Source organism: Phaseolus vulgaris, chromosome 6 (genome assembly GCF_051622355.1).
Source record: "Phaseolus vulgaris cultivar YP4 chromosome 6, ASM5162235v1, whole genome shotgun sequence".
Lineage (NCBI taxonomy): Eukaryota > Viridiplantae > Streptophyta > Magnoliopsida > Fabales > Fabaceae > Phaseolus > Phaseolus vulgaris.
The window spans coordinates 17,978,443-17,993,043 of record NC_143503.1 but is presented as its reverse complement, the minus strand read 5'-3'; the positions used below and the strand labels follow the sequence as shown (position 1 = coordinate 17,993,043).

The following is a 14,601-nucleotide window of genomic DNA, read 5'->3' as shown; positions in this document are numbered from 1 at the left end:
TATTAGTTATAAATATTTTAACTACTAACTACTTTAAATTCTGAAATAGTCTTTAATAATTTAATTAGTAATTAATTTGTAATTTATAATAATCAAGTAGTTAAGAATAAATACTAATTTATAAATTATTTAATTTATAAAATAATATTAATTTATTCAGACTAATTATTTTTATTTTTAAATTAATTATTATTTAATATTTTTTTTAAGAATAATATCTCATTGTGGTTTTAATGTTGCAAAATATATTTATTTTCCATTTATGGACATCTTTCACAATAAATAAATAAAAAATAAGCATTTCTAAGTTATTAGAAAAATTGGAAAAAAAATCATATAAAGAAGAAGAATATTAGTATTTTGAATACACACCATGCTTTGACTGAAGAAGACCCTCACCCATTTCTTTCACAATTTAATTAACAGTCAATTCCACCTTTTTCTTCCTAAACACTCTCCATTTTCTCGCGAGAATCTCCGAACGAAACGGAAAAGCGCAGGGGCAAACTCGAAGTTTCACCCAACACTAAGGTCAATTTTCTCCGCCCCTTCACTTTTATTATTTCCTTTCCCTTTCGCCATTTTCTTTTCCTTTCTTTATTTTTTCACTTCCTTTTCGCACTATCAGCTACAGAGCCACCACACCACACTGAATCTTTTTTATGCTTATTTTTTTCTTTTCAATCCTCACATTCTCTCTCTTCTACGACTTCGCAATCAGATCACAGCTTCCTTGGAGATTCTTTCATGCCTATTTTCTCGCGTTTTCTCGGCTCAGTTTAATCGCCGGAATCCGCACAGTGTTCCATTCGTCGCTCGATCGTGTAATTTCTCTTTGCCCTAGAAGCTGCATCCGGCGCCGATCGCCGCCGGAGATCACGGGACTTGCGCCGTGCTCAGCAACTCGGAGTCTAGATGTTGTGATGCTTCCGGTGACGACGTTGCCGTAATTGTGCGCATTGGAGGTCGATTATGATGGTGGAGGTTTCGAATTTGAGCGTGCGTGAGGAGTTGGAGGCGTTTGTGCGCGAGAATTCGGGGCTTAGTGAGAGTTTGGGAGGGTTGTTGGTTGAATGGAGGGGTTCGGGCACGAGAACGGGTGAGGTAGTGTGAGTTGGGGGAATAGTTTCTTCTGAGCGGTGAATTTTGTGTTTCGAGTGATGTCACGCACTGATACGATGATGACGACGACTTCGGATCTTAATAGAAATGGTCCCGTGGAAAGAGACATTGAACAGGTAAATTGGTTAGTTTGTGACTACTGTATTCAAATTCAACTGTTAAAAGTTTATTTATTGATATTTAATATTCCATAGGTTTTTAATTGGTTATTTTTTGTTTAAAATTATCTAATTATTAGAAGGGTTTTAATTGTGAGCTATTTATGGATATTCTAAAAGGTTTTCAAATGTAATAAATAAACGATTAATCATGATGATGATGATGTCAACTTTGTACTGCACTGGAAGTCAAGTTTGGTTGGTTCATTAATTTGTTTGAACTGCCAGGTAGGGTGTGTCATCAGCTGAAGTCAGTATTTTTGGGTTTCCTTTGACCTTTTGTTGTAATGGGTTTGATTCTGTATTGAATATACATGCGTTCTACTCCATTATATTAAAATTCTTTGTAATTTTTCTTATTTGTTTTATCTCTAACTGTTGGTAGGAGAGGGGTAAAATCTAAAAACTTACATTCGGTCCAGTGAGGGGGAATGTTGGGTGGCATTAGTATTAGTAGTAATGCTTGGTAAAAGGGGGTGGTGTGCTGCATGATGCATGCTTGCAATCTTCTTTTATTTGGGAAAATGAATGATCAGTGGTGGAATCAGAAATCTGATGCTTTGTAGATCTTATCACTAACATTCTGCTTTGGTAGTTTGAAAGAAGCATTTCACTCATTGTAGATACGTCAGGGATAAGGGCTTTAACTTGCAGAAGAGCAACGGTTTTGCAAGAAGTTATATTATAATATGGTTATATAAAATGTTAAATTGAGTAAAGGGAGTGATTTTTTTTTATTATAAATGGGTTATTTTGCTGGGTCATTTTTGTGTCAATCTAGTAAAAAAGAAAAACTAGCTAGAACATGTTTTACAAACAATTAAGGTGATGTTCATCTACCTTTATGAAATAACACCACCAGGTGGGAGTCTCATACACAAGGCTGCCCTTATTAACATGTAAAACCTAGTGGCCTTTATTATACATATAACATATAATGAGAAAAAAAAGGGGGTTTGCAAGTCTATGATATCTTGAATTACATCTTTTGCGCTTTATAATTTGTTTCTACAGAATACGAAAGATATGACTTTGATACTAAACAAATTGTTTATTTTAATGGTATAAATTTTATACTTATTAGGATAATCGTTTTGGTGTGATTTTACAAATGTTCAAAAAATTTCATTGCTGCTGCTGTTGTTAGGATTCAAACTGTTTGTTCATTTGAAGGTATAAAATTTTTAAAAAATTAAGATTATAAATTTGGTGTCCTTTATGGTTAGGCATTCATATGCTTGATCATGTGACTCATATGAGTGAGGGGCAGAAGAGGGATTTTGGTTGTATCAACCTTGCTTAAATGGAAAGGAGGGTAGGCGAAAAGGTATGGCAAGGATAAAAAGGAGAAAAAAAGATATGGGAGGGTGACAAGGTAGACAATCATTGAGTAATTTTGGGGTGTCTGTGCCTTAGGACAATGAAGGATACATCTCTGGTATTTTCTTCATTACGATATTTTTGTGCATTTTCATACTGTAATTTGAGCTTTGGTCTTTGCAATTTACTAGTTTTATTTTATTTTTCATTTCAGACACTATCTTTGTTGTAGTGTTTGCTCAGTGATCCATAATTCTGTTACAGCATTTTTGCGGGTTGCCTCTTTTTGCTTCATTCCACCATTAACTCTGTTTTTGGTGGTATGAAAAAGAAAAGTAGTTTTACTAAGTTGTAAGCTTGTACCTTTTGGTGCTTTTTCTTCTTAGTGGCAAACCATCTTGGCACTGAAAATTGTTCACCTTCAGGCCATGTGTCAGTTTTTTCTGCCTCTTTGGCTTTTTAACCTAAAAAGGGGTTGGTCTTACTGGTAAATAGGATAATGCTACTTTTCCTTAAAGTTGCATATTGAATAAACCAGAAGTAGGTAATTTTGCTTGTATATATTTATTTATTATTCACAAGGTGAAATAGAGTACTGGGCCAGTAAACAGATTCTAAATTCTAAGTTTTTTTAATTATTTATGCTAAGAATGAATATATTGGAGAGAAAGTTGGAGGGCCATCTATTGCGGAAAAGATGGTAGAATTCTGTCTAGGATCGTTTGAACATGTGAGAAGAGGACTAATAGAGGCTCCTATTGGAAGTGTTGATTAGATGGAGGATAACCTAATAACTAGAGGTGCAGGTAGGCCAAGAAATATTGATTCTAAAGGAAATTATTAAAGAAGGATGTAGAATTGTTGTTATGGAAACCATCCAGCCAATAAAGCCTCATGGAGGAGAACTCTACACATGAAGAGTATAATACTAGGATTTTCTTCCTTCTTCTTAGTCTTATAGATATTGTATAGGTGTAGTTTCTTTTGTAATGTGTTGTAGAATTTTGTAGAAACATATGTGGGTTTTATTTGGGCCTTGAAGGGCTGGAAAAATCAGCCAAGAACCCTAAAGACTCTGGCCAAACACTAGAGTAGAAGAGAGCATGGAGTAGAAGTCCCACATCATGTGCAATAGGCCATTTTTGTAAGGGCGCCTTGTTTGGCATGTAGGCACTCCAAATTTTCTTCATTTGCAGTTACATTTTAGTGTGTTTTCTAGGTCCCACACTCATTAGGATATGAAGAGCAATGGGCTTATGCATCTATAAATAAGATCCCTTGCCCCTTTGTACACTCACCCTTTGTTTGAAAGAGAATTGAATTGCTTAAAATGCTTTCTTTTTGTTCTCTTGGGTCATAAATGAGAGTTTTCTTCTCCTTAATGAAAGCACAATTAGGGCAAAAAGAACTTGCTTTAGGTTGAAAGACAGAGAAAGGGAGATTTGACCAACTCCTTGAGTAATAATATGAAAAACTTAGGATGAGAAATAGAAAAAAATAAGGAAGAATTGACAAAAAGTGACATTTCAAGGTTTGACAAATGCAAGCTTAGGAAATGTGGTCCAACTTTATTAGATTGAAAGATGTTTGTTGTCTTGTTATGAAAACCATGTAGGGAGAAACATTTTTATTTTGAGTGTGGCCAATTCTCCTACAAGAGGAGCATGGAGGACATTTGTATCCACTTTGGGTAAAGGAAGGCATATTGAAAAAATCCACCAATAATTAGAAATACAACAACATATAGGGTCCAAATTAACACTCAAATCAAGAATACACAACAAGTTAGTATACATAACAAACCAATATTCAACACCAACACTAAACCAATATCTACTTGCAACCAACACCTTGAATCTCTCTCAAAATACAATGAGTACCAAAAGTCAAACAACAACAATCTACACTCCACATTTAGTGCCAATTGTAAAAGACGACAAACAATGGTGGAGGAAGAGTATGAGAGAAGATGAAGCCCGAGGGAGAGGAGGGAGGAGCCTCTCAATCAAAGTTGATACTGTCGAAACAGATTGTTCCAGTGACGAGAAGGTGGTGCGTGACCTTCACGCGCTGAGCTACATCAAATGGAAATGATGCGTGTGGCAGCCCATGGCAGTGTGTGGCACAGAATTCAGGGATGTGACCAGGTGGGTTGAATGTCGCACAGCGAGCTGCACCAGATCCGGTGGTCTTCGAAGAAAAAGGTGGTGGATATCTCTTAGCTGTTCCTTGTTATTTATAGAAGAAATTACATGAGCAATACCAAGAGGTACAAGAAAAGGCTATATCTAGGTAATTAATGCTAATACGCAAAACAACTTTTTAGGACAGACTACATAAACTATCTAAACAAGTTAAGTTATATAACCAAGATAAATTATTCTAATAATTTGTTTTCTACACTCAGCAAAATGACATCATTTGACTTATGTAGTTGAAAACCCGCATAGTGGTAAAGGGCTTGGTCATTGTATTGGACTATCTGATAATTTATGTTTTGAGGAGTAGATAAAGTTGATTTTGAAAATTACTAAAGGATCTACTGCTCTTTTAATATTGATAGTGATATCTAGGTTGAAGTCAAGAGTGAGAGCAAGTTCATGTTCTTGAAACTTTGCTGTATGCTTGTGGAGATGCTACTAATAAAGAAATCAGGATAAGAATGAAAAGTCTCTGCAAAACTAATGCGTCCATGGTTTCCAAAGATATTTTAAAAAATTATAGCTGCTTCCATTTTGGTGATTAGATATTTTTAGAGAATTTCTAACTAGTAAGGAGTGTTGGATAATGATCTCATCATTATAACATATTCTAAGAAGTTTTTTCAATTTTCATCTAACTTGATGTGCACTCAGCTTATTCTTGTGTGTTGTGGAATTTGATATTCAGGAAGGACATTTTGTGCTTGCCAAATGTGCTGACTATGCTGACATTGGTCTTAATTACAGGCTATTACTGCTTTAAAAAAAGGGGCTTACTTGCTCAAGTATGGAAGAAGAGGGAAGCCCAAGTTTTGCCCTTTTCGACTTTCCAATGTGAGTTTTGTGCTTGTTTTTCTGTAGATATAGATTAATACTTGTGAAAGTGTATGTCTCTTTTCTTCCTAAGATATATGTTTGCAAATACTTTGTCCCTGTATTGTTTCCAAATACAAACTTAGAGCCTCAGACTGTTCTTTTCTTTTAGTTATGTTTTATTATTATTTTACTCTATAAATAATTATAGCAAACTTTTTTGAAAAGGCAGAAGTAGGGAGAAATATAGCAGACGGCCTTGAAGTTGACAGATTAAGACTGTTAGTATTTTTTTAAGAGAGGTAAAAATGTATTCATTGAATAAATTATATTGCGAGGTGCATACTCAAAGTTTCAAATAATTACAGAAAGAACTCTCGATGACTTAACTACAGTTAGATCAGTATATATATTAGGTTTGTAAACTGTTTTCAGTATCGTTGTTAAATTATTAGAAATGACGATTGCTATGCTTGATTACAAAATTTTAATTATCTAATTGAAAAAGTTAAAGCATGATAATGATTTTGCTAAACCATGGGGAACCTTGATTAGTTTACCAGAAATATAGTTTTCATCACAATAAGTATTCATAGTGGAAGATGAGGAGGGACTTCTCTCAGCCATCAGAAGGATTTGATATGTGTTAGACACCCTTTATGCAAGTATTATAAAATGGAAGCTTTACCTTGCCAAAGGCCGTATCCATTAAATTTGGAGTTAAGAAAGTATACTATTACCTTCTTAACTATATCAAGATCTGCTGTATTGAATTAATAGAAACAGAGTGAGATGATTCATTGCTTAGAATGACAAGTTCAAAGACAGTGAACCTCTATTACAGGATGTGTTTATAAGGTCAGGGGAACATGTGGTTTGGAGGTTGATCCTCACTACCCTCGTTCTTCTATATAGAAGCTATGTTTTAGGCATTTAGCACAAGGTGTAGATTGGTTTGTACATTCTATATTCTTCGAGCCCAAAGTGTTTTGCATGGAGTGTAAGGGGAGATATGAAATTGTAGTAAATAGTGAAGGTAATTTTAGGATAGATAAATATCACATTCATTGTTGATATATTTTTTTTTCTTTTGACAATAGGAAAGTAGCAAATAAGTATCTATGATACGATATGATAATTTCTTTATCTATCCTAAAACCACCTTCAATGTTTTGCCGCATAAATTATTCATGCATCTTCATTCACATGACAACTTAAGTTTTGGGGATTGTTGATTTTTGACAGTTTCCATTTTATGCAGTTTTTTTCCTTCCAATAATTGTTGGTTTTTCAAAAGTTGAAAGTATTTGATTTGTCTGTTGCTTTCAGGATGAATCTGTTTTGATATGGTTCTCGGGGAAAGAAGAGAAGCGCCTTAAACTAACTAATGTTTCTAGGATTAAATCTGGACAACGCACAGTAAGTGTTTCACAATGATAAGGAAATCATTCATCCTGTTTTGCTGCTTCAGATTTAGCCAACAATGTCATTTCTTATTTTTATAAATAATTGTTATAAGGTAGTTGTGTAATTTATATAATTAATAAAGCTTGCATTTTATGTATGTAGTATTGTCATCTCACAATTTGTTCTTAGTCAATATATAGATGATATGCCATTCACTATCCACTTCTACTAAGAAGCTTGCCAGCTAGGTCTTTTGTTATTCTGAATCGTTTCCATTATATGGCTGTTTATGGATCTTGTTTCCCTTCAGGAGATGCTTCAGATTTATTATGATTTACTGGCTACTGATGATTAATTTATTGTGGTCCGATGCTATCATTTATGTAGTTTCTAATAGCAACTCTTATGCTGCTTCTATCCAGGAAATTATATACATGCTGATGTACTTTTGCACTATCTTTTCTAATAACTTATCATTTATGTAAAAATACACTACACGATTGTGTTGTTTTGGTGAACATGATCATGGGTTTATTCAATTATCATAAATATATTCAGAGTTTCTTCTTGACTATGAGCATCTGCATTGAATTCATCTGAAGTGATAAGGTTGTCTTGTCTATCTCTGTTATGACTGATTAAACATGATTCTATTTTTTCAGCCAATCTTTCAAAGATATCCGCGGCCTGAGAAGGAATACCAGTCATTTTCTCTCTTTTACAATGATAGATCGTTAGACTTGGTATAAATTTCTATATTCATCTCCCCTTATCCATCTTCTTGAAAACTGATTCATATATGCAGCTTGGTAAAAAAGTATTTGATTAACTAAGTATCAGTTAATTTAATTAATAATCTACCTACTGTCAACCACAAATTTGTGAAAAGGGTGGTGGCCAGTGGCTGAAACGTGTGGTAGATTCATGGTTAACCTTGGATAGATTATTTGTTTGGTTTAACTTATGCTTGGTTGATCAAATATTTTATGGTCACAAAATAAATAAAAACTTTTTCCCAAGCTATTATATGGGCCATTTTTTGGGGTTGTGCTTGGTCTGATGCTTTGATTGCTCAAATATAATTTATATTGAGTATTATTAAGGTATATTGTTTCTAAAACTTTATGTAATGTTGTGATCAATGCTTTTCTTCTAGATTTGTAAGGATAAAGATGAAGCTGAGGTTTGGTTCAGTGGATTGAAAGCATTAATCTCGCGCAGTCATCACCGGAAGTGGAAACCTGAGTCAAAAAGTGATGGTATTCCATCTGAAGCTAGTAGTCCCCGAGCATACACTAGACGAAGTTCTCCCTTGAATTCTCCATTTGGTAGTAATGAAAATTTGCCAAAGGTATTACTATATTCTGTGTCCTTTTATTTTCTCCCTGTTTGACTGCATTTCAGTTACAATGTTTATTAAGAGGATTTTTTCCTCTTCCATACTCAGGACAATGGAGATCATCTTCGCCTTCATTGCCCATATGAAAGTCCCCCGAAGAATGGTTTGGATAAAGCATTTTCTGATGTGATTTCTTATCCTATTCCTCCAATGGGTTTCTTCCCTCCAGATTCTGTGAGTGGCTCACTCCACTCCGTGTCATCAGGAGGATCAGATAGCATGCATGGTCAAATGAAGACAATGCCTATGGATGCTTTTAGAGTTAGTCTATCAAGTGCGGTTAGCTCATCTAGCCAAGGTTCTGGTCATGATGACGGTGATGCCTTAGGGGATGTTTTCATTTGGGGGGAAGGCACAGGTGATGCTGTACTGGGTGGTGGGTCTCACCAAGTTGGGAGTGATTTTGGTGTCAAAATGGATTCTCTGTTGCCCAAAGCCTTGGAATCAGCAGTAGTTCTTGATGTACAGAATATTGCTTGTGGTGGGAAACATGCGGCCTTAGTTACCAAACAAGGTGAAATTTTTTCCTGTGGGGAAGAATCAGGAGGAAGGCTTGGGCATGGAGTTGATTCAGATGTTCCCCATCCAAAGCTTATCGAATCTCTAAGTAATACAAATATCGAACTTGTAGCTTGTGGGGAGTATCATACATGTGCTGTGACACTTTCTGGTGATCTTTATACATGGGGTGATGGCACTTACAATTATGGTCTTCTAGGGCATGGAAATCAGGTGAGCCACTGGGTCCCAAAAAGGGTAAATGGCCCTTTGGAGGGAATACATGTTTCATCTATTTCTTGTGGTCCATGGCACACTGCTGTTGTAACCTCTGCTGGGCAATTATTTACTTTTGGTGATGGGACATTTGGTGTTCTGGGTCATGGAGACAGAAAAAGTGTTTCCTTGCCTAGAGAAATAGAGTCCTTGAAGGGTCTTCGTACTGTTCAGGCTGCTTGTGGGGTTTGGCATACTGCCGCAGTTGTGGAGGTCATGGTTGGAAATTCAAGTTCCAGCAACTGCTCTTCAGGGAAGCTGTTTACGTGGGGTGATGGAGACAAAGGTCGACTTGGGCATGGTGACAAGGAATCAAAACTTGTTCCAACCTGTGTTGTGGCTCTTGTTGAACCTAATTTTTGTCAAGTGTCATGTGGTCATAGTATGACTGTTGCACTTTCTCGATCAGGCCATGTCTATACAATGGGCAGTTGTGTCTATGGCCAGTTAGGAAATACTCAAGCTGATGGGAAGCTACCAACCCGTGTAGAAGGAAAACTTTCAATGAGTTTTGTGGAAGAGATAGCTTGTGGTGCATATCATGTAGCAGTTTTAACTTCAAGGACTGAAGTTTTCACGTGGGGGAAGGGTGCTAATGGTCGTTTAGGCCATGGTGATACTGACGACCGAAGCACCCCAACATTAGTGGAAGCTCTGAAAGACAAACAAGTAAAAAGTATTGCTTGTGGTACAAATTTCACGGCAGCCATATGCCTGCATAAGTGGGTATGTGGTGTTGACCAGTCTATGTGTTCGGGCTGCCGCTTGCCCTTGAATTTCAAAAGGAAACGCCATAATTGTTATAATTGTGGACTTGTTTTTTGTCATTCATGCAGTAGTAAGAAATCTGTCAAGGCTGCAATGGCACCAAACCCCAACAAACCTTATCGCGTCTGTGATAATTGTTTTAATAAACTAAGGAAAACCACTGAAACTGTTTCTTCATCTCAGTCTTCTATGATCAGAAGAGAAAGTGTTAATCAGGGGTCACTTGAGTTTATTGGTAAGGATGACAAATTTGATTCCAGATCTCATAATCAACTTGCCAGGTTTTCTTCAATTGAATCCTTGAAACAAGTGGACAGCAGATCCTCGAAGAAAAACAAAAAATTGGAATTCAACAGTAGCCGAGTCTCACCTGCTCCGAGTGGTGGTTCACAGTGGGGAGCAGTGAATATTTCAAAATCTTTTAATCCTGTTTTTGGATCATCGAAGAAGTTTTTTTCAGCTTCTGTTCCTGGATCTAGAATTGTTTCTCGGGCAACATCCCCAATATCTAGACGACCTAGTCCACCTCGTTCAACTACTCCAACCCCAACAGTAGGAGGACTTTCATCCCCAAAGGTAGTTGTGGATGATGCTAAGAGAACCAATGATAACCTCAGTCAGGAGGTTATTAAATTAAGATCGCAGGTACTTTATATCTTGCTTTTATTGATAGATGGTATTCCTTACTGAACTAGTTTTTTTAGCAGAATTATAATGTAAAAAAGCTCGATGTCATTGACTCTCTCTCTTGTATTGAAACTAGGTCTTTCTTGTTAATGATATTATTTTAATGTGGATTGTGTCTGAATAAATGACCCGGATACCATGGGGAGAAAGAAAGACAAGCAAGAAAGGAGTTTATACCAATTGCTTTTATGCATTGATTGTTTCTAGCTAAATGCATGTTTAGTTGGAAGTAGCCACATTATTTGCTGTATTATACTATCAGCTAATGGTTGAGTTGAATATTAATTTACGAGCCAGAAAATATAAAATTTCAATCTATATGCAGAGAAGTAATATTGTCATGTAAATTTTAATTTTTAGTTATTGTTACATCAGAGCATGTGCATGCAACTGTTTGGAGGGGGTGGTGATAGCTGAGCTAGCTCGTCAATTGTACAAGAGGCAGTTAGCTAAAAGTTCAGTAAGTAAGTTGGGCTCATGAACTCATGAGCTGAGTCTGAATTGAAAATTGAAAATTTGACTTTCTTTAAGTCAATGAGCTGAGCTTGAACTTTTATAGATTTGGCTCTGATAGAGGTCCATCAGTATTAGGCCAAGGAGACGGACCTTGGATGTAGAAGAAATGTAAAAGGAAAAACAAAGTTAAATAGACTAGGCCAGGACAGGACACATAGGGCCCGTTTGGAGGAAATTTCTTCATAAACACTTTTCGAAGAGAAAAATAAGAAGGGAAAATGAGTAACAATTAGGTTATAAATGATTAAAAATCAGATTTTGGAGAAACTAATACAAAATAGCATCTACTATTTAGTTTACGAATAAACTAATTTTAACTATGGAAGAGTTAATTTCATTTTCCTTATTTTTCTCTTCTAAAAGTGTTTACGAAGAAGTTTCTCAAAACAGGCGCATAATCTGGTATGCTATGTTTCTGTTTTGGTTGAGATGCACTGATAGTGGACAGGTAGTTATAAAGGAGGCTTTAGACAGAAGGGCTATTTTTCTCTTTCTGTTGTTCCATTCGGATTCTAGCTCCGGCAATAGCTCTAGGTAGGGAGTTAACCATCTTATTTATACCCCAGAAGGTGTTTAACTCACTTTCATTTGGTGGAAGAGTTTACGTCTTCTGTTAATTTATTTTCCGAACCACAACGTGATGAAATCTCCTGTACGTTTATTTGTAGTGAGCCTGATGAATTTTTTGTCCCTGTTTAGGTGGAAAACCTGACTCGGAAAGCACAGCATCAAGAAGTGGAGTTGGATAGAACAACTAAACAGTTAAAAGAAGCGATAGCAATTGCAAGTGAAGAAACTGCCAAATGCAAAGCAGCAAAGGAAGTGATCAAGTCACTTACTGCCCAGGTAGAAACTCTAACCGCTCGAGCCACTTTTAAGAACTATATTCCTACAACAGCTACAAGCTCTCAGATACTTAGAAAGCAAAACTCAGAGAACCCAAAAAAAAAATCGTTTTCATATTGGTTTGCACACAGGTAGAGAGGATTGGTAACATTTACTTTTGTTTTTCCATTTAAAATAAGCTAACTATATCTAGAGAAACCTTATTCAAGTAGATTATATCCCTAGTGATGCTTTCTTTAGTTATTTGATTAGACCTAACTCAGTAGGATGAGTAGGCTAGTAGATGAAAAAAAATAAGCCATTGCCACTATAAATGTGATTTGTGTGTTGTCTGTAATTGATCCCTATTACAGGAAAGTAGTTATGAACCTTGGTCTATAAATTATAACTGGCTTTTGTTTATCATAAATATTATCGAGAAAATTTGCATTCAAATACAAATCTTGCTTGGAGAACAAGTAGTGTACATATTAAAGGGATGACCAACCTCTGGAAAACATGCCTAAACTACTACAAGAATGAGGAAAATATCACAGAACAGAAGCTATGCATTGGTTTGACATAACTTTACCAAAATTTAATATCCTATACAATTTAGGAAAGCATGAATAAGTTACGGTTGGGTTCAATTCAACTAAACTAAACTGGTGGGTTTTCAATTTTTATATTTTAAACTTATTCCTTGTGTATATGTACTGGATGTATCAGAACTGGTCTCGTGAAGCTTACATGTCTCTCTTTTCTTGCACTAAATAGTTGAAGGACATGGGCGAGAGGTTTCCTTTAGGAGTGTCCAGGACTGTCAGATCACCACCCTCTCTTGCTTCCTTTGGCCCAATTCCTGGTTCCAATGACCTTAACAATGCTTCCTTGGATCGATTGAATGTCCAAGCAACAAGCTCAGAATCAGACTCAACTGGATCTAATAACCAGTTACTCTCAAATGGATCAAGCACCATCATCAACCGGAGTGCAGGTCACATTAAACAAAGTCAGTCAGATGCTACTAGCACAGGTCACATTAAACATGGTCAATCGGATGCAACTAGTAGAAATGGAAGCAAAACAAAGGATAGTGAGACTGAATGGGTTGAGCAAGATGAACCTGGTGTGTATATTACTCTCACCTCCCTACCAGGAGGTGTAATAGATCTTAAAAGAGTTCGCTTCAGGTATAGAATGCTCTACTGTATTTGCATTTTTTTGGTCAACATACTAAACACTTCACCTCCAAATTTGGTAATGTTGAGTAGGGGAATGCTAGGAATGCAATTTCTAATACATTTTTGCCATCACATTCTTTATTTTTAGTTGGAATTCATGTGGGTGTCACCATTATAGAAATAAGTAGAACTACTAGTGGAACCTACATGAATTTTAACCAATTATGTTGGAAGGAGTGTGTAATGTATTGGAATCTCATGATAGATATAGGGTGTAAGGTTTGAGAAGCAATTTCCTACCTAAATGCTTTATCCTTTTTTTGGTTTATGATGTAAAAGAAAGCTTTACTAGCAATTCAGATAACTGTTGCATTTGAAATGTTAGCTATATCATATACAACCTGGGTTTAACCTTGCAATGGTAAATGCAGTCGGAAACGGTTTAGTGAGAAAGAAGCAGAACAATGGTGGGCGGAGAATCGGGGAAGAGTATATGAACAATACAATGTGCGGACGATTGACAAGTCAACAATTGGTGTCGGGAGTGAGGACCTGGCTCATTGATGATAAAGTAAGAATATGGCATCAATTCCATACATTTTTTTTCTAATCTCATTACACTTCATTCTTTCCGTATATGTAGCTTGTCTGGGGGTTGAGGGTGAGAAATGTAAATTGGTAGTAGCTTGTTGGCTCTTGTTTAAAGTAGGTGCAATGTAAATTTCATTAGCGAATGCATTTACTAATTTTTCTTTTACACCAGTTATATACCTTCAGCCATGAATTCATTATTTCCTTAACATCCAAAATGATTCTCATTTGGTTATTAATTATATATTAACCAAATTATATATTTACATGTTGATATCTGGAACTAATCACTGCTAGTACCTTACTTAGCTTCGAATACTTCTGATTTTCACAGCTTCTGAAACCAAGCAAGCATCAAGGTTCACCCTGTTACCCTTTGACGCTCTGTGAGACCATGTCAATAACTTCCCATGTCAAAATTTTGAAATTATATATCATCTTACCAATTACTTCTTGTTTCTCAGCAACTTAGCATTTATTACTTAATTAAGAAATAATAATTTCTTGGTTTATTTTGGCAATATTTGTTATTCTTTAAAGAAATTAAAGGAGTTTCATACTCATGCAAACTAATAGATGTCAATGAAGAGAATTATTTGTAGAGGAAGATGGTAAGTTAAAACACTGCTGAGTATAAAAATATGTAAATCCCATATTGCTCACTATAGATTAACTAATGAGAACAAAAAAATATAAAATGAAAATATATGCAATTATTTTCTATATTTTCTATATTTACATGGATGGGTCTATAGTTGATCATGAAGACTCATGACCTATGGTTGATTAAGATGACCTATGGTTGATTAAGAAGGCTTATGGTCTAAGATAGTAAC

At 35.7% G+C, this 14,601-nt stretch overlaps 1 protein-coding gene across 2 annotated transcripts; it reads left to right on the top strand.

Moving 5' to 3' along the window:
• The first annotated feature begins 604 nt into the window (after positions 1-604).
• On the top strand, positions 605-14,408 carry LOC137831110 (PH, RCC1 and FYVE domains-containing protein 1). 2 transcript variants are annotated; one of them, XM_090303478.1, is made up of 10 exons: positions 605-1,238; positions 5,549-5,635; positions 6,944-7,033; positions 7,684-7,764; positions 8,178-8,372; positions 8,469-10,607; positions 11,865-12,011; positions 12,768-13,183; positions 13,606-13,745; positions 14,100-14,408. In XM_090303478.1, the coding sequence occupies exons 1-9, from the start codon at positions 1,161-1,163 to the stop codon at positions 13,736-13,738; spliced, it is 3,366 nt and encodes a 1,121-aa protein (XP_090159604.1). In that variant the 5' UTR covers positions 605-1,160; the 3' UTR covers positions 13,739-13,745; positions 14,100-14,408. The 2 variants fall into 2 exon arrangements, with proteins under 2 accessions (XP_090159604.1, XP_068494745.2); XM_068638644.2 differs by lacking the exons at positions 605-1,238; positions 14,100-14,408 and adding an exon at positions 1,320-4,804 and having other exon boundaries at positions 13,606-14,031.
• Positions 14,409-14,601: the final 193 nt, after the last annotated feature.